General features: G+C 42.6%; 1 protein-coding gene across 8 annotated transcripts in view; it reads right to left on the reverse strand.

Moving 5' to 3' along the window:
• Positions 1 to 6,670: 6,670 nt before the first annotated feature.
• Positions 6,671 to 18,931, reverse strand: part of EPHA7 (EPH receptor A7) — a 184,640-nt gene continuing 172,379 nt past the window's right edge. For 7 of the 8 annotated variants that reach the window (XM_038760947.1, XM_038760946.1, XM_038760945.1 and 4 more), the window contains exons 15-17: positions 18,537 to 18,730; positions 13,087 to 13,242; positions 6,671 to 10,187 (exon numbers count right to left, since the gene is read on the reverse strand). In XM_038760947.1, the coding sequence (XP_038616875.1) occupies positions 10,073 to 10,187; positions 13,087 to 13,242; positions 18,537 to 18,730 (465 nt within the window). In that variant the 3' untranslated portion in view covers positions 6,671 to 10,072. Of the gene's footprint in view, positions 10,188 to 13,082; positions 13,243 to 18,536; positions 18,731 to 18,931 lie in introns of those variants that run through there. The other variant, XM_038760948.1, reaches the window with a different exon arrangement.

Genomic DNA, 18,931 nt, shown 5'->3' on the forward strand with positions numbered 1-18,931 from the left:
ATGAATGGCACAGACTCTGTAGGTATTCCCCAATTGTAGAGGCATAAGCTCCTTTTGAGCAAGGTATTGCACAAAGATTAATATATGTAAAAGGGCTCAGTATTTGAGGACGTGGATAGGAATCAATCAAAGGTATTCATTGACCACTTACTAAGTGTACAGCCTAATACTAAGCACTTGGGAGAGTATGTTACAACAGAGGTGGCAGAAATGTTCCCTGCCCACAGAGCTTATGGTCTAGGAACTTCCAGTTTATGGGATAGGAAGAAAATTAATGGCAGTTTCTGTATTGATTAAAGTGTTTGGAAATGGAGGGATAAGTCTAAGGAGGCTTCTGGGAGAAGGTGAATAATTAGTAAATACTTACAGAAGTATAAGGTAATGATTTAGTAGTAGGAGAGGGTGGAAACATTCCAGACAAGGGGAAGGCATGTGTGATGGGCCATTTATGACATATCTCGCAGTATCGCAGTCAAAAAATGCGATCCAATTTTTCCTCTACTGGGGGTGAAATGATAAAGGCTCTTTTGTAGACAGAAAAGGAAATAGCCTTTTAACAGGGAGAAGCTAAACAGCGTTCCATGACTGAGAAGGGGCGAATATTTACATTCAAGTTGTAAATCTCTCAAATTCCCCAGATCCTAACAGAAATATTGACCCAACCGCAATTTGAACTCAGGATGTACTGCTATAATCCTACATCTGACATTTCCAGATGAGCAAACCATCAATAATAACATTACTTCGCACCTTCCACAGCAGGTTAAACCAAACAAGTCCAATTAAAGGTACATGCAAACAAAATGAAAAGTAGAGGAATTAGAAGAAATTATTATGCCCCCCAGCATTCCAGAATATGCAAGCATCTTTCGTTGGAGTACGGGTTAGGGCTGTTAAACTCTAACAGCTTAGCCTCGTGCTAAGGCAAAACCCTCCATAACCTGCGGGCCATAGTCCTGAAGACAGGAGAGCTGAGAAACACCAGGTGGGCTGTAAGAACAGATAAATGGTGTGTAGCTTAGCGAGCGGAGGACATGAGTTAGAGTTTATAGGATTAAGCGACCCTGTAGGTTGTGTGCAGCAAGATCAGGGGAAGCTTTAGAAGTTGAAAGGAAAAACCTTGAACTTGACTGTGCTTGACTGCGAACCAGTGAGGCGAGTAGAACTTCGAGGGGGAACGCAGAAATTCTTTGGATGTGTCACTTCTGGGCTGCGGTTCTACCAAAAGCCCTCGTGAGGTCAAAATGTCCCAGAAGTGTTTGTTTTCATTAAGAAAAATGAAGAAGTGCTAAAAAAAAACCATATCTGATCAACTCGACTGAAGTGGCTGCAACATTCTGAATTTTCCTAAACCCAGGCTGGAGTTTGTCGAGAGAGAGTAAAATGAGTCAGATCGAAAAGGGAATGTTAATACACAACTTGTTCTGGCAGACAAGAAAAAAAGAAAAAATTATGAGAAAAAAATCTACCCGTAAGACCGGGGTGTATAATATAAACTAAAAAGTTATTTGCAGAGGACTGTAGAATGGGATTGTTTAAGACTAGGGTACGACGGGAAATGTTAGTATGAAATTTGCCATTTGGGCAATGTAAGACCTTGATGATCTGTCCACAGAAGGGAATCAAACCTTTGCAAGATGCATTAACAACAAGGAGAGATCAGACCCAGAAATGTCTGCTTCGCGTTGCAAAGAGGGAATGTTAAACTTAAAAGACATGAGGGATTTTTTTTTTTTAATTTTCATTAATGGCATTTGTTAAATACTTACTATGTGCCAAGCACTATAATAAGTGCTGGGGTAGATACAAGCTAATCAGATTGGACAGAGTCCTTGTCCCACAAGGGGCTCAAAGTCTTATTCTTCATTTTACAGATGAGGTAACTGAGACACAGAGAGGTTAAATGGCACGCCTAAGGTCACACAGCAGACAAGTGGTGGAGTTAGGATTAGAACCCAGGTCCTTCCGACTCCCAGGGCTGTGCTCTATCCACTGGGCCACACTGCTTCCCTATAGGTAGAGCCAGGATGACTGGGAAAGATCTATTCTGGGCCAGTCAAGACACAACATTTCGAACAGAAAGTAGAAGAGTACATAACTGTAACCCCCAGGCAAGTCTTCCCCGAGTTGTCAGGCAATTAACTGCTGGGACAGGAAATGATTATCATAGAAAATCCAAGATTGGGGAGTGACCACCTCTGGTCATTTGAGATGCTCAGTCCCTTGTTTTAATAATGATAATAATAATAATAATAATAATAATACTGGTATTCGTTAAGTGCTTACTCCGAGCCAGGCACTGTACTGGGATTGATACAAGCTAATTGGGTTGGACACAGTCCCTGTTCCACAGGGGGCTCACAGTCTTAATCCCCATTTGACAGATGAGGTAACTGAAGCACAGAAAAGGGCAGTGACTTGCCCAGGTTCACACAGAAGACAAGTAGCAGAGCCAGGATTAGAATCCACATCCTTCTTACTGCCAGGCCCATGCTCTATCCACTAGACCATCCTACTTCTCCTCTTTGTACCATGAGAGAAAGCAAGGAGTAGTGGGAAAATAAGGGACTCTTGCCTTCCCTGATCTTGAGTCATCCACAGCAGAGCTGCGGTCTCGGGAAGCATGTGAGTTGGAACATGATGGATCAGGAGTCTTCCTTGGGGGCAGGGGGAAGGGGATACAGAACTGGCCAGGCATGATATGGGATGGGGCAGGGATCAGATCTATGCCTTCTCTCCTCCACCATGTTCCCAATCCCCTTCCACCCTCCCTGCATCTGCCTAGCTCTGGTCCATCCCCTGACTTAATGGTATTTTAACGGAGGTATTTGTTAAGTGCTTACTATGTGCCAGGCATTGTACTATCTTTCTAGACCTCTGGGCCAGAGGCTCCTCACTCCTGCCTTCCTTGATAATGATAGTGGGGAGAGACTGGAAACCAATCCTTGCACCCAAGTGTGGGAAATGGAGGATGGAAGGGACTGCTCAAGCCTGGGGTGTGTCAGGAACAATGGGATGAGGTGGAGGGCAGGTCTGAGAATTGTGGGCTGAAGGAATACGTGAAGACCAGGTGACCTGAGTTGGGTTAATGATGACTCCTGGGGGAATGGTGGCACCCTTAGCTCTTATGTATTTTAGTCCCATCCTGGATACTTGCTTCCCCCGGAACATTCATTTATCCAGATATTTCACCCTGAGGCATTGCTGTTTCCTTGTTCTTCCTCCTGCTCCCCCTGCTTGCAATTAATTTTAACTCTCTTGATATATTTAGGAGATCTGAGTTATGATTCCAGCTCTTCCATCTTGGATGACTCCATTTTTCTGGGCCTCAGTTTCCTTATAAAATGGGACTCTACTATCCTTTTCCCCTAGAACGTGGGCCCCAGATGAGACAAGGAAACTGTAGCTCATCTATTTGACATCATGCCAGCATCTAGATAATCTCTAAATTGGATTTCTGCCATGGCTCTTAAATTGGGGATAATTTTGAGGACTTTAAAACATTTTGACATATCAAATGCTACCTGACTCTCTAGTGACATAATCTAGATAGACACTAAATGCTTATGAGGATTAATTGCACCCAACACATTCTGGGTCTAGAGGCAGAATCGTCTAGTGGGAAAAAATAACGGATCTGAGAATCAGGAGAACCTATCTTAGTTCCAGCTCTGCCCCAGCCTGCTGTATGACCCTGTGATTCAAACCTTTCTGGCCCTCTATTTCCTTACTTCTAAACTGGAGATGAAATATGTGAAAAGCTGCATGGCTTAGTGGAAAGTTCATGGGACGAGGGGTCAGGGGACCTGGGATCTAATCCCAGCTCTGCCACTTATTTGCTGTATGACCTCCAAGTAGTCATTTACCTTACTGGTGCCTCGTTTCCTCATCTGTAAAATGGGGATTAAATACCTGCTTTTCTTTCCCCTTAGACTGACAGCCACGTATGTCATAGTGACTGTGTCCTGAATTAGAATCTTCCCACATATTTTCAAGAGAAGCAGCACATCCTAGTAGCTAGAGCACAGGCCTGTGAGTCAGGAAGACCTGGATTCTAACCCCAGCTTGCCACTAGCCTGCTGTGTGACCTTGGGCAAGTCACTAAGAGTCGCAGTTATCTCATCTGTAAACTGGGGATTAAGACTGTGAGCCCCAGGTGGACTGCGTCCAATACAATTAGCTTATATCCAGCGCTTTGCACATAGTAAGAGCTTAATAAATGCCATCATATATATCTAATAAGCTAAACATAATAAGCTCATAGAGAAGCAGCGTTGCTCAGTGGAAAGAGCCCGGGCTTGGGAGTCAGGGGTCGTGGGTTCTAATCCCAGCTCTGCCACTAGTCAGCTGTGCGACTTTGGGCAAGTCGCTTAACTTCTCTGGGCCTCAGTTCCCTCATCTGTAAAATGGGGATGAAGACTGTGAGCCCCACGTGGGACAACCTTGATTACCTTGTGTCCCCCAGTGCTTAGAACAGTGCTTGGCACATAGTAAGCGCTTAACAAATACCAACATTATTATTATTATCTACCCCAAAGCCTAGAACAGTGCCTAGAAAAATACCATAAAAAAGAGTTCAGGCCTTCCAGAGTGGCAGGGCTCTATTTACATTCAGAGTTAACGTTGCCCTCACTAGCAGCGTGGCTCCATGGAAAGAGCCCGGGCTTTGGAGTCAGCGGTCATGGGTTCAAACCCCGGCTCTTCTAATTGTCAGTTGTGTGACTTTGGGCAAGTCACTTCACTCCTCTGGGCCTCAGTTCCCTCATCTGTAAAATGGGGATTAAGACTGTGAGCCCCCTGTGGGACAACCTGATCACCTTGTCACCTCCTCGGCGCTTAGAACAGTGCTTTGCACATAGTAAGCGCTTAATAAATGCCATTATTATTATTATTATAATTCTAAACCTTAGGATGGTTAACCAAAATAACTAGGCACCATGTTTGCTGCTTCAATATTATTTACTGTTCAAACCATTCTCTGGCACAATTGGCATTAATGAGGCCCAATGAGATTCAAATGAGGTGAAGTCTTATCTTGTTTTCAAAAGTTTTCTAAGAATTGCTCACAACTTTGATATTCATCATAGGGCTTGGTGCTTTGTGAGTTTGTTGTGTTTTGCTATTTCCAGAAACTCCCTCATAACAATCAGCTCATTTTAGCATTTTCCTTTGATATCTCACATCAACTAAAAGATGGGTCTGAACTTTTTATGTTAGTCTTTTCCGATCCCAACCCCATCCTCAGGTCTTTTTTCTTATTCCAATTCCTCTTTTCTGTCTAGCTCAAGGGCTTCCTTCACCCTTCCTGATCTACTCCCCACAAACAACAGCCTCCCTGCCTTCAGTGGCAAGAAATGGAAATTTAAAACGTTTCCGTGTCAAATGTGTTTCTATCTTCTAATAGAACTGCATTCAGCAGAGTTCAGGGGGACAGCAGCTTTCCTCAGCAGGGAGTGTTGTTTGGATTAATAGTAGGTGGGCGGTAGGGATTCTTTGATAAAGATGATCATTCAGACTCGATTAATGAAACAAGAGAAAATAAGACCCGAGCAGGTCCTTCAGCCTCTCGAGGATCTTTCCCAGGAGATGCTGGAAGTCCTTGTTTGAGTCGCCCCCCTCTCCAGAGCCTTGCCAAGAAAATAAGGGGTTAGAACATCCATTAACATCCCCAGGCTAAGAGCACCACGGGACCAGTTACACAATATACTATCGACTTTTTTTATTTGACTATGAAGATTAACTGGAAAGCACTGCTTCCTGTTTCTCACATCCCTTGTTAGTCAAAGCAACTTGTGAAAAGAATTCCGCTGGCAGTCAGTCAGTCACTGGTATTTATTGAGCACCTACTGGGAGCAGAGTACTTAACGTTCATAATTAGCAGCAGGTTGGTGTACTCCTACCGAGGCTCTCGATAATCTTGCTCCCGACTCTCAAGTTGGCACCTAAAACAGCACAGACGAAGCCAAAAATGGTACAGCAGCGGTTTCTGGTGTGCATTCAAAATACTGATGCTCTGTCTGGTTAACCTCTTTCTCCTCAAAGCATCTACTGTGGCCCCTTAAGGAGGGAGGACAGGTATTGAATTCACATTTTGCAGAAGAGAGAACTGAGGCACAGAGAAGTTAAGCAACTTGCCCAAGTTCAAAGAGCAGGCAAGTGGCAGAGCCGCTCTAATCCAGGACCTAGGCACCCAAGCCGTGCTCTTTCCACTAAGACACGCCGCTTTGAGTCATTCCTCAAAGGGAGGTTCAATCCATGGCATTTCTTGAGCGCTTAGTATATTCAGAGCACTGTACTAGGTGCTTGGGAGAGTACAACAGAATTAGCAGAAATGTTCCCTGCCCTTAACGCACTTACAGCCTAAAAGGAGGTATGGTTGGATAGCTAAGGTGTGCATTCTATATCTTGATTGTGGAAGGGAACAAACCTTAATGGGCCCGAGCTTCTTTCTATGTGGCAGCCAAGCAACGTGAGGCGGAGAATCTCGGGACAGTACCTGGCCGATGTAAAACTAGGTTAAGACCCACGAGTAATCGCAGCACAGCATGGTTTTACAAACAGGCACCTCTACCCATCTTGTGGAAGAGAGCCTGGGGTGATGACAACGGACAACAATGACTGGACACAGGGTCTTTCTTGACATTGTCTATTCAACTTGTTTATTATTTTCTTAAGTTGGTAAAAAGAGACTTTATGATCGGTGTTGAAGAAAGAGTTATTTGTGCTTGATACATTAAAGATACTGTCCAAAGCCAGTTTGTACTTGTGAAAGGATGGCCCCTGTAGGATTTCCTAGGCAAAGAGGGACAAGTCCAGCAAATTAAAAGCACATCTCTTCCCCCAAGTCCCCCGTGACTTCTCAACATCTAGAGGAAAATCATACACATAAGTAATTTATTGGTGCATGCATTTCACTTCAGCATACCGTGAGTAGCCTACTTCCTGGCTTACTCATCAGAGAACAGAAGGGCGATAAACCAGCATTATCTAAATCCAAACGAGGTGACTCACACCCAGTTTTCAATTGTCTTAAAACATTGATAGGAAGAGCAATTAAAATATCGACTTAAATAGTTCTAGCTAATGTAGAGTACAAGATGAGTATACAACATGATTCAACTAAGAGTGCTGACAAGCATTAAGCACCAGTTCATGTAAGCAAAGGCTCAGTCCCATTTTCAGAAAAGGTTTAGATCCAGATGGAACGAAACATGTCACTGTGTAGTTCAGTACTGAATGCAAAACACAAGCCAAGTGTGAAGACAGTGTGTTCTAAAAAGGGGGTGTAGAATAAAGCAAGGATGCTGTTTCTCCTGCCGGTTCATTCTTGTGAAATCCTGCTTTTCACTTGAGCTTGAGCTTTCTTCCCTCCCCTGAGTGCTAGTTTCTCAATAAAAGGTTTCAAGGTGCAATTTGTACATTCTTGTCATTACACTATCTCATCTCTTTCGGGAAGAGAGAGAGCATTACAATCAGCAATTACAACGTCGCTTCTTTTCCTCAATCGATACGCAATGCACGTACATGTAAATCCAAAAATCATAGCGATGATCAGGCGAACCAAACCTGCCCACGAGATGGAGGTGGAAGGAAATGCCATGCCTTTTGTGCTGTGTGTCTTCCCCAACCCTTCTCTCCTTTCCCTGTAAAGAGCTGTAGAAATTTTAAGGCAGATGAGGTATATTGCTGAAGGAAAAAAGTTCTGGAAAAAAAAAACTTTAATTCTGCCCTTCTACTCAAGGAAGATTTCTCAACTATAAATCTAGTGCTAGAAAAAAGCAGGAAAGACACCATTTAAATGTACCATATTATGTTTTCTAGTTCTAGAATGGCTTTTTTTGTACATTTAATTTTTAATAGAAAAAATAAGCACCTTAAGCTATGAACAAGAAAATAACCTCATTATTAGTGAGTTGGAAATCCAAACTGAATTAAGAACACTCATTCGGTCTCTTTCACTCACTCTCTCAAAGGCCAACGCTACTGATTAGAATTGTAAAGTGCTGTACTTGGTATAAACACTTGTATACACTGCCGACACTGAAAAATAACCCTCAAGCACATTGTATTATAGTTCCAAAAATATATTTACAGTCTATTACAAAGATTACAAATGGAGTGTCTATGTAATGGTTTTATGCTAATTAAAGGCTTTTTACAGATTTTCTTAAGGGACAAAAGAAAGCATTTTACTGAAATTATACTGATTTTTCTAATCAATCAAATGAAAATAAATAAAACGTCAAATAACACTGTACAGTGATCTAAAGGAAAAAAAAATATGTGGGGGGGCGGGGGGGGAGAAGGGAGGGGAAGTCAATCCATTTGAGTTTTTCTGTAGCCATCTTTGGTCCTAAATGTGGGAAAACACATTATGTAGCACTGAAAATACCTGTTCTTTTGTGATGCTCTGGAAGTAAAATAGAAAAATATAGTGCATATTCAATGTATTCAGAGCTCACTACACAGAAATGTGTGTACAAAACAAGACAGTATAAATAAAATTTACAAATTGTACAAAGGAACATTTACAGTTTTTTGTGGACGCCCACATTGTCAAATAAGACCAATTTATGCCCGACCCCTGGGATCTCTCCCTATTAAAATCAATAAAAACAGCCCAATTCTCTTTGGAAGTAGAACAATTTCCTTCTGGGGGTAGTTCATGATTTTCCTCATTTCTGAAAGCATGACTCATTTTGTATACATTCCTGCAATATCTATAAAGACACACTGAGTTATTGCTTATGGTAGTCTCACAAAAAATATACAAAAAATAAATAAAACGCTAACGCCATGCTGTTCCCCCTTGTCCTTCCCGGGTAGAAGGACTTCTTTCAGCAAATAAATTTCCTCCTCACTCAGCAGTCCCCGAATGATAAACTTCGTCAGTGTTTTGAGACTGCAAAATCTGTTTCAGAGGAAACAAATTAAAAAAAGTGAAAATTGTCGACTGCCCCATACATGAATCTTTAGATTTCTGATAGAAAACTTAAAATCTTGGCCCTCAACATTGGATACCATCATACATAACTGGGTATAAAATACAGACCCACTGTGTCTCTTAAATTTATTATTATTAAACTACTGAAAAATTTTGATGTGCTCAGATTCAACATATGAGGTAACCCTGGATCACGCTTCCTCCTTTGAAGGAAAACCCTCCAGCCAGGTTCTCAAACCTTGTATTTTAGGGTTATGGATCTATAATTTGAGAATTTCATACTCAATTCCATCCACTAAAACGATCCTGCAAATCACTTGTTAAAAGTGCCTCAAACATTTGGGGGATATTTATTGCTTTCTCTTTTACAGATAAGTGGTATCGTATGAACTTTACAAAAACAGTTTTTTTGTGGCTTTTTTTTTTAATACCAGAGCTCTTGGCAACTTGCATTTTCTTGACTCCCTGCCAATTAGCATACCGTAACAAAACAGCACTTAAACAGAACTTAAAATGGCACAGAAAGGATACCGATGTTCTGACAAATACATTTTTCACTCATGCTTTCTCATGATTCTAGGACTTCAGATTCCTTCAAAGGTACCCAGTGCAATAATGTGTCACAGAATTAACACTAAAAAGGTCCAAAGATATAAACAACTCACTAAAAGGAAGTCTTTATGAAGAATAAACACAAATGATTTTAAAAAAAGGTCCAAAATCGCAGACTTAAGGAAAATAGTTTGTTGAATTTAACAATAAGATCATGATTTTATTTGACAAATATATTCTTTCTTAAATTCTCTATGTACATTCTAAAAAGTCCAAAAGGTAAAAAGGAGGTTAGAGAGCTGAAGGTGTGTTTATGCTTTTCAGGTAGTACTTTGTTTAGTGTCACTGCTGTTCTGTTGCCACCACTGGTGGAGTGTATAATTAATTCCCTTTTTTTTTTTTTTGTAAATTCTGGTGGCACTTGGGAGTTCAAGTCTGTAGGTGCTTCTTGTACATTGTTTGTTTACTGCAGGAAGAACCCGGGAAATTAAGCGTCTTCTAGCAGAACTGCATGAAATCCGAAGGTCAGTACTGTTCTCTCAGTTTGTCCTTCCCGTCCCAGGGGAGGGACGTCGATCACACCTGGATCCCAGTGCCGTGTAAATGAAGCATTTGTGCTCTCATGGTTTGAATGCTACTCATGATTTTCTTTTGATGGCCCACCAATGTGATCCCTAAACTCATCACATCTCTGCAAAACAGAAACACATTGCCCATTGTCACTTATCCATCAGTGGGTATTTATTGGGTGCTCAGACTCTGCATGCAGTAAATGGTTAATAATTTCATTAATGAATTATTCTCCATCCCCCCACCTTCCCTCCTTCCCTTCCCCACAGCACCTGTATATATTTTTGTACGTATTTATTACTCTATTTATTTATTTATTTACTTTTCTTGTACTTATCTATTCTATTTATTTTATTTTGTTAATATGTTTTGTTTTGTTCTCCGTCTCCCCCTTCTAGACTGTGAGCCCACTGTTGGGTAGGGACCGTCTCTATATGTTGCCAACTTGTACTTCCCAAGCGCTTAGTACAGTGCTCTGCACACAGTAAGCGCTCAATAAATATGATTGATTGATTGATTAATAAATACAAGTGAATGACTGTAAGCTTTCTGTGAGCAGCGATTATATACCCACCATCCCTGCTGTACTTTCCCAAGTGCTTTGTATGCACTCTGCACACAGTACATGCTCAACAAATACCACTGACTGAGTGCTTACTGTATGCAGAGCACTGTTTTACACCTTGGGAGAGTTCAATTCAATAGAGTTGGATCCCTTTCATTGTGGAGCTTACAATGTAGTTGGGAAGACAGACATTTAAATACAGATAGGGGAAACGGCAAAGTAGAAAGATAATGGGCTGGGGTAAGTATCAAAAGTGCTTAAGAGGTACAGATTCAAGTGCATATGTTGGGTAGGGACTGCCTCTATATGTTGCCAACTTGTACTTCCCAAGCGCTTAGTACAGTGCTCTGCAAACAGTAAGCGCCAATAAATACGATTGATTGATTGATTGATGAGGAAGGGAGGGTGAAAAGGGTCACCTGACACGATGCTCCTTCACCAGCCCTTTTGTGAAATCATCTGCATTTTTCAACGGTCAGTCGGTTTCCCAAAGTTCCTACAACAATTTCATAGGAATGGTTCTCCTTGGGCAGGGATTCCATTACTAGTTCTCTAGTGGGAGGAAAAGGTTTCTCAAATATGTGAGAAGCAGCATGGCTCAGTGAAAAGAGCACAGACTTGGGAGTCAGAGGTCATGGGTTCTAACTCTGACTCTGCCACTTAGCAGCTGTGTGACTTAGGGCAAGTCACTTAACGTCTCTGTGCCTCAGTTACCTCATCCGTAAAATGGGAATTAAGACTGTGAGCCCCATGTGGGACAACCGGATTACCTTGTATTTACGCCAGCGCTTGGAGCAGTGTTTGGCACACAGAGCTTGACAAGTACCATTATTATTAAATATATGGGATGAATTTTAAAATTCACCTATCCTTTGATTTGAACTCATTGATGCACACAGGGGTATGTATGAAATCTATCATTGCTCTCTGATCAAAAGCTTCAGAGGGAACAAGTGACAGGATGTAAGAGAAAACAGTGCCAGGTGTTGCAAAGAAATTAAGCGTGACAAAGTGATGGCTTTTTGGGTGCACAACGTGGCCAAGCCTGTGGGTCCAACACTGGCCTTTTTGGGCACACGTGCACACAAACAGGGGAACTTCACAGTCACAGTCAGTGGTGTTTTCTTCAAATATGACGGACAAGTGTGTGTGTGTGTGTAACAATAATAATAATAATAACAATAATAATATTGGTATTTGTAAAGTGCTTACTATGTGATAAGTGGTGGGGAAGATACAGGGTAATCAGATCAGACACAGTCCCTGTACCACATGGGGCTCACAGCCTTAATCCCCATTTTACAGATGAGGTAACTGGAGCACAGAGAAGTTAAGTGACTTGCCCAAGGCCACACAGCAGGCATGTGGCAGAGCCAGGATTAGAACTCACATCCTCTTGACTTCCAGTCCCGTGTTCTTTCCAGTATGCCAAGCTGCTTCTCTGAGTGTGTATGAATGACATTAGAAACATAGGCTTTTAAGGAGCCTACAGGCTTTAAAACTTGATTTTTTTGAATCCATGTGGATAACTAAATTCAGAATAGATTTTCACAGCACGGACTGTAAAATAAAATTAATTGTGACACAGCCTTAGCGTGAATCCAAGTTCAGTTCTGACGGGGCATAGGTTTGGCTCAGTTTAATGTTTATAGTGGACGGACTAAAGACACTGGACTAGCACATTTTGTTTCCCAAGAAAGGATGCATTTTAAAACATTTCTTGTTTGTACTGTAGTTTAGTTGTGTTAGAGGCCGGCCATTACTATTGTTGTCCAAGAGCAAAACCCGACAAAATATTTAGAAGTACATATGTCTCCCCCTTTTAGACTGTGAGCCCACTCTTGGGTAGGGACTGTCTCTATATGTTGCCAATTTGTACATCCCAAGCGCTTAGTACAGTGCTCTGCACATAGTAAGTGCTCAATAAATACAATTGATGATGATGATGATATAGGACCAAGTATACCATCCACCATGCCCATCCTCACTTACCATCAGCACATTAGGTTTAATTTAGCATCTAGATGGCACATGTCACTGTACAAGCACTCGACCAAAACGGCTGCAAGGCCCACCATGCAGGGGAAAATCGATCGAGACAAACCTAGCTTGGTTAATTCAGAAGCTGCTATAAAGGGGGAACCCCTGGACACTGTGGAAATAGAATGGGATTTCATGCCTAACAGTAGGGGATGATTATCATCATTTTATTGGCCCAGTATCAACTTCTTCAAGAATAGCTGTGCCATCTTACCTGAACGAGAACGCTGGCGGCAAAAAAAGGCTAACCGGGGCGTGGAGGGGGAAGGGGAAGCAATTTTCCTGCCAAGTTCTTGTGTTTCCCTGCTCCTCCTCCAGCGTACACATCTGGTGAAATCATGTAATAGCTAGCTGTACCGCTTTAACACTACCCCAGGATCTCTCAACAGCAGTCAAAGACCCAGTTCTAACTTACTCAATGGTCATCCTGGCCACTGATTCCAGCGAGTTGTAGCCAGCAGCTGTGAAGTTGTCTTTATACCGTTCCATTTTGATGGCTTGTAGCCATTCTCCAACAGAGCAGAAAGTGGTGAAATCAGGAGTGTTTTGATCCAGGAGAGGACTGATTGGTCTAGGCAAAAATCATACAGGTAGATTAGCAATTTTTTTCCTTTCCATATGGAAATAATCATCAAAGGACAGCTTCTCTTTACTGAACATTTGGCACAGCATCAAATATGCGGAAGACTAAATCAATGTAGACAGATAGGAGTTGCTCTTGTCTAGATTCCGACCCTCCCGAAACTCCTTCAGCTCAAAGGGATGAAGGCAGCATAGCTGATTACTCATAACAGGAATCTCTAAATTCATTCTGCGCTTGCAGGTGCACACTCAAAGAGAAACATGCATTATTATGAATGGGCTTTTCAGAATGAGCAAAATTCCAAGACATTCCTCTGAAGAAGATGACGATGAGATACCTACCAATTAATCAATCGGTGGTATTTATTGAGCACTCAGTGTGTGAAGAGTACTGTATGAAGCGCTTGGGAGAATACAATATAATCGAGTTGGAAGACGCAATCTTTGCCCACAAGGAGCTTACAGACTAGAGGGGGAAACAGACAATAAAGTATTGACGGATATGTACATAAACACCCTGGGAGTAGGAAGAAAATCAAAATGTATAAGCAGTACAGATTCAAGTTCACAGTTGACACAGGGAGAGGGCAAATAGGGAAAGTGAAGGCTTAGTTGGGGAATGCCTCTTGGAGGGAATATGATTTTAGAAGGGTTTTGAGAGGGAGGAGTGGTGTGTTGGATATGAATGATGAGGGAGTTTCAGGAAAAGGGATCAGAGGCAAGAAAGGCAAGATTGAGGTAAAGTGAATATGCTGGCTTTAGAGAAGTGCAGTGTGAGAGTTGGGGTGTTATAGGACATCATCTTGGTTAGGAAGAATGAGGAGAGCTGATTGTGGTCAGGGAATGTGTCTATTATAATCTTCCAAGGGCTTTAGTACAGTGCTCTGCACATTCATTTATTCATTCAATCGTATTTAATGAGCACCTACTATGTGCAGAGCACTGTACTAAGCGTTTGGGAAGTACAAGTTTGCAACATATAGAGACGGTCCCTACCCAACAGCGGGCTCACAGTCTAGAAGCACATGATGAGTGCTCAACAAATACGTCTGATTGATCGATTTAAAGGCAATGGTAAGGAACTTCTGTTTAATGTGAAAACGGCTGGGCAATCATTGGGGGTTTCTGAATAGAGGGAAGAGAGGGAAGACACGGACTGGGAGGATTTTTAAGAGAAATGATCCAGGATGAAGTAGGGGCTGGAAAGGAGAGAGGCAGGAGGTCCATGAGGAAGCTGATGCAGTAGTCCCAGTGGGGTATAAGTGCGTGGATCAATGTAGTCACGGTTTGGATGGAGAAGAAGGGAGGATTCTAGAGATGCTGTGCGGATAGAACCAGCTCATACAAGGCAAACTCAACAACTGCAAAAGATCTCTCTTCATCAGGAGGCCTTCCCAGACTGAGCCCCTTCTTTCCTCTCCCCCTCGTCCCCCTCTCCATCCCCCCGTCTTACCTCCTTCCCTTCCCCACAGCACCTGTATATATGTATATATGGTTGTACATATTTATTACTCTATTTATTTATTTATTTATTTATTTATTTTACTTGTACATTTCTATCCTACTTATTTTATTTTGTTGGTATGTTTGGTTCTGTTCTCTGTCTCCCCCTTTTAGACTGTGAGCCCACTGTTGGGTAGGGACTGTCTCTATGTGATGCCAATTTGTACTTCCCAAGCGCTTAGTACAGTGCTCTGCACATAGTAAGCGCTCAATAAATACGACTGATTGATTGATTGATTGATTGATCAGGGAGAAGAAGATGTTTGCAGTCACAGACTTCTGCCATGTAGACTCCATATAGTCTCATTACCCAAAGGGCAATTTTAACAACCAATCTTGTTTACGACTGTGAGACTTGGGTACGATTGTGGTTAGGTAAGAGATCTCACTCAACAAGATCCTGGAACACAGACCATCAGCAGCAGCATCATCCGAGTAATTGCGGGGTAGGAATGTGAAGGGAGTGGATGACGGGAAGCCACCCAAACCAGTGCTCTGTGATAAGCATGAGAAGCAGCGTGGCTCTGTGGAAAAAGCACGGGCTTTGGAGTCAGAGGTCCAAACCCTGGCTCTGCCAATTGTCAGCTGTGTGACTTCGGGCAAGTCACTTCACTTCTCTGGGCCTCAGTAATCTCATCTGTAAAATGGGGATTAAGACTGTGAGCCCCCCGTGGACAACCTGATCACCTTGTAACCCCCCCAGCGCTTAGAACAGTGCTTTGCACATAGTAAGCACTTAATAAATGCCATTATTATTATTATTATAAGCTGAGTAGGATATGTAGAAGCAGAGTAGATGCAAAAAAGTACTTCTACAACAATGAAGCAAGACTGTTCCACCTAAACTGTGGTGGAACAGTGGAAAGTTGAGAGAAGCAGCATGGCCTAGTGGAGGGAGTACGGGCCCCAGAGTCGAAACCTTGGGTTCTAATCCTGCCTCAGTCAACTGCCTGCTGAATGACCCTGAGCAAGTCACTTTGTTGTTCTGTGTCTCTGTTTCGTCACCTGTAAAATTTATGGATAAAGACAACTGTCCTCTCTCTCCCTTATACCATGAGCTTCTTCTGGGACAAAGTCTGTTTTTGTATCGGATCACCTTGAAACTATTCCAGTGCTTAAGACAGTGCTTGGAACATAGTAAGCACTTATCAAGTGCTCTGCACACAGTAAGCGCTCAATTCATTCATTCATTGAGCACTTACTGTGTGCACAGCACTGTCCTAAGCACTTGGGAAGTACAAGTTGGCAACATATAGAGACGGTCCCTAACCAACAATGGGCTCACAGTCACACTCAATAAATACGATTGAATGAATGAACAAACAGCATTATTATTATTAACATAAAGAAGATTCAGAATGCGGTGGGCTTTTTTGTAGCCAAGAAATTGAGACCCAAAGAGGAAGAAACAAAAAACAGCTCTAGGCACCGTGGGTGACAAATTTAACAGTGCAAGGCAGCTGAACCCTTTCACCCTGATGAAAACCTCTCCATCTTTACTGTCGCCTACGGTCCCTAAAAACAGCCACTTTTATAACTGACTCTAAAATCATGAAGGGGGAAGCATACTGCTGTTCATTAGCGACAGCATTCAGAACTGTATTTGTCTTATTTCAATTTTAAGCCCACTGGGCTGAGGGCCAGGGTCTCCCTTCAGTTGGTTATAATGGACCACGTACTGTTTGTACCCAGGAAATATTTGCTCAGTCTCTCCTCCGGAAGGAGGTGGCAGTAAATTTGGCACATCTGTTGGTACGCTAACTTGCTCTGACCTCAAGGGGATCCTTTAGGAAATGAATGCTTCTCTGCACTAATGATACCTTTGTGAGCTGAACAAGTTAATATACCTTCCAACACGCTATCCACAGCTAGGGAGGGGCAGCATGTTCACAGTGGCAGGGCATGGTTGGATACGTTCGCTTGAGCTGAATTTTCCAGGTGTGTGTTGGGGCGGGGGCTGCTGGGTTGTGGGGGGGGAATTCAGGTTCCCCACCAGTCCACTGAGGCTCATGGTGGTTGTTACAGTACTGAGTCTCCGTGCCACCCTGGCAGGAGAGTCCCAGAAATAATTCAGGAGGTTTCAACGTCAGAACCAGCCGTGCAAATGAGTGGATGCTGCCGGGAATGTACAGCAGCCTCTGAACTGCCTGAACAAGAGTGTCCTGAACTGCTTCAGAACAGGGACGACAATCTAATATAACAATAGTTACGTGCTTACTATGGGCCAACCTTTGGACTAAGGATTAGAGTTAATACTAGATCATCGGGTCAGATACAGATCTAGTCCCACTTGGGGCTCTCAGTCTAATGGGGAGGGAGAGAACAAGCCATTTTTACAGAACAGAAAACTGAGACACAGAAGGTAAATGACTTGCCCGAGGTCATACACAGCAGGCGGAGTTGGGATTAGAACTCCCCCTCCCCATCCCCTCCACTTTATCTACTTCGTCATCATCATCATCATCATCATCAATCGTATTTATTGAGCGCTTACTGTGCACAGAGCACTGTACTAAGTGCTTGGGAAGTACAAGTTGGCAACATATAGAGACAGTCCCTACCAAACAGTGGGCTCACAGTCTAAAAGGGGGACTTCCCCTCCCCACAGCACCTGTATATATGTACATATATTTGTATGTATTTATTACTCTATTTATTTATTTTATTTGTACATATTTATTCTATTTATTTTATTTTGTTAATATGTTTTGTTTTGTTCTCTGTCTCCACCTTCTAGACTGTGAGCCCACTGTTGGGTAGGGGCCGTCTCTATATGTTGCCAACTTGTACTTCCCAAGCGCTTAGTACAGTGCTCTGCACACAGTAGGGGCTCAATAAATACGATTGAATGAAATGAATGAATGAACTCAGATCTAGACTCCCAATCATGTACTCTTCCCACTAGCCTGTGCTGCTTCTCTACATTGCTGATGTCACCATTTCCAGAGGGACAATTCTCCCCTCAAACTTCTGGGCACCTGAAACCACAGGGAGAATGTGGATGCATGACTGAACAAGACTCATCTTCCCTCCATACTTGGGGAATGGGCAGAGGCAGGGAGTTGCCAAGTTTCCAATCAGTGATATTTACTGAGCACTTACTATGTGCAGAGCACTGTACTAAGCACTTGGAAGAATATGATGCAACAGAATTAATGGACCCGTTCCCTGCCCATTACAAGTTTAAAGTCTAGAGGATAGTTATGGTATTTGTTAAGCACTTCTACGTGCCAATCATTGTACTAAATTCTGAGGTAGATTAAAATAGTCAGGTTGGGCACAGTTCATGTCCTATACGGGGCTCAGCGTCTAAAAAGGAGGAGTAGGATTTAAACCCTATTTTACAGATGAGGAAACTGAGGCACAGAGAAATGAACTGCCTTGCCCAAGGTCACACAGCAGCCAAGTGGTGGAGCTGGGATTAGAACCGAGGCCCTCTGACTCCTCGGCTTGTGCTCCTTCCCTCCAATGGATTTGCTCTAGGAGAAGGGAAGGAAGTTGACAGGCCCAGAATACAGAACTAAAGCAATGCTTACAAGTTCATAGTAAAGCAACCTCAATCACATAACTCATCCAAGTCGGCGTTTTAACAGAAAATCTACCTTCTGAAGGGAAAAGATGGAGTAAATTATATTATGCATTGTTCCAGTGTGACCAAGCACTTGTATCACAGCATAAGGGGACCAGAAATAAATGAACATTCCCATTTGCCCTCATTTCCTTTACACTATACTGTCACATTTTTGTCCTTGATCGTAGTTTTTGTGCACGTTTTCTTACCGGCTACAGGTTCCCAGGGGTGTTTTCAGGCTATTTGGATTCCGAATCATTTTGTCCAGAATTCCAACTATCTGTTCAAACTTTGGCCTTTCGCCACGATCCTTTTGCCAACAATCCAGCATCAATTGGTGAAGGCCAGCTGGGCAGTCCATGGGTGCTGGCAAACGATAACCTTCTTCGATTGCTTTTATAACCTAAGAATGCAAAGGACATTTGTCAGAGCCGGAATGCACTTTAATATCCAATAAAATTAAATGGCCAACGCCGTATGGGATGCATCCTGAGGAGAATACCGTCTTCTTCTTTCCAAAATATCCACGAACGTTCAACTATATTCCTAGGGTGTGCAGGTCCTGATTATGCTTCCTAGTTAACTCAGCAGCAGGGAACAGCAA

This window comes from Tachyglossus aculeatus, chromosome 19 (genome assembly GCF_015852505.1).
Source record: "Tachyglossus aculeatus isolate mTacAcu1 chromosome 19, mTacAcu1.pri, whole genome shotgun sequence".
NCBI classification, from domain to species: Eukaryota; Metazoa; Chordata; class Mammalia; order Monotremata; family Tachyglossidae; genus Tachyglossus; species Tachyglossus aculeatus.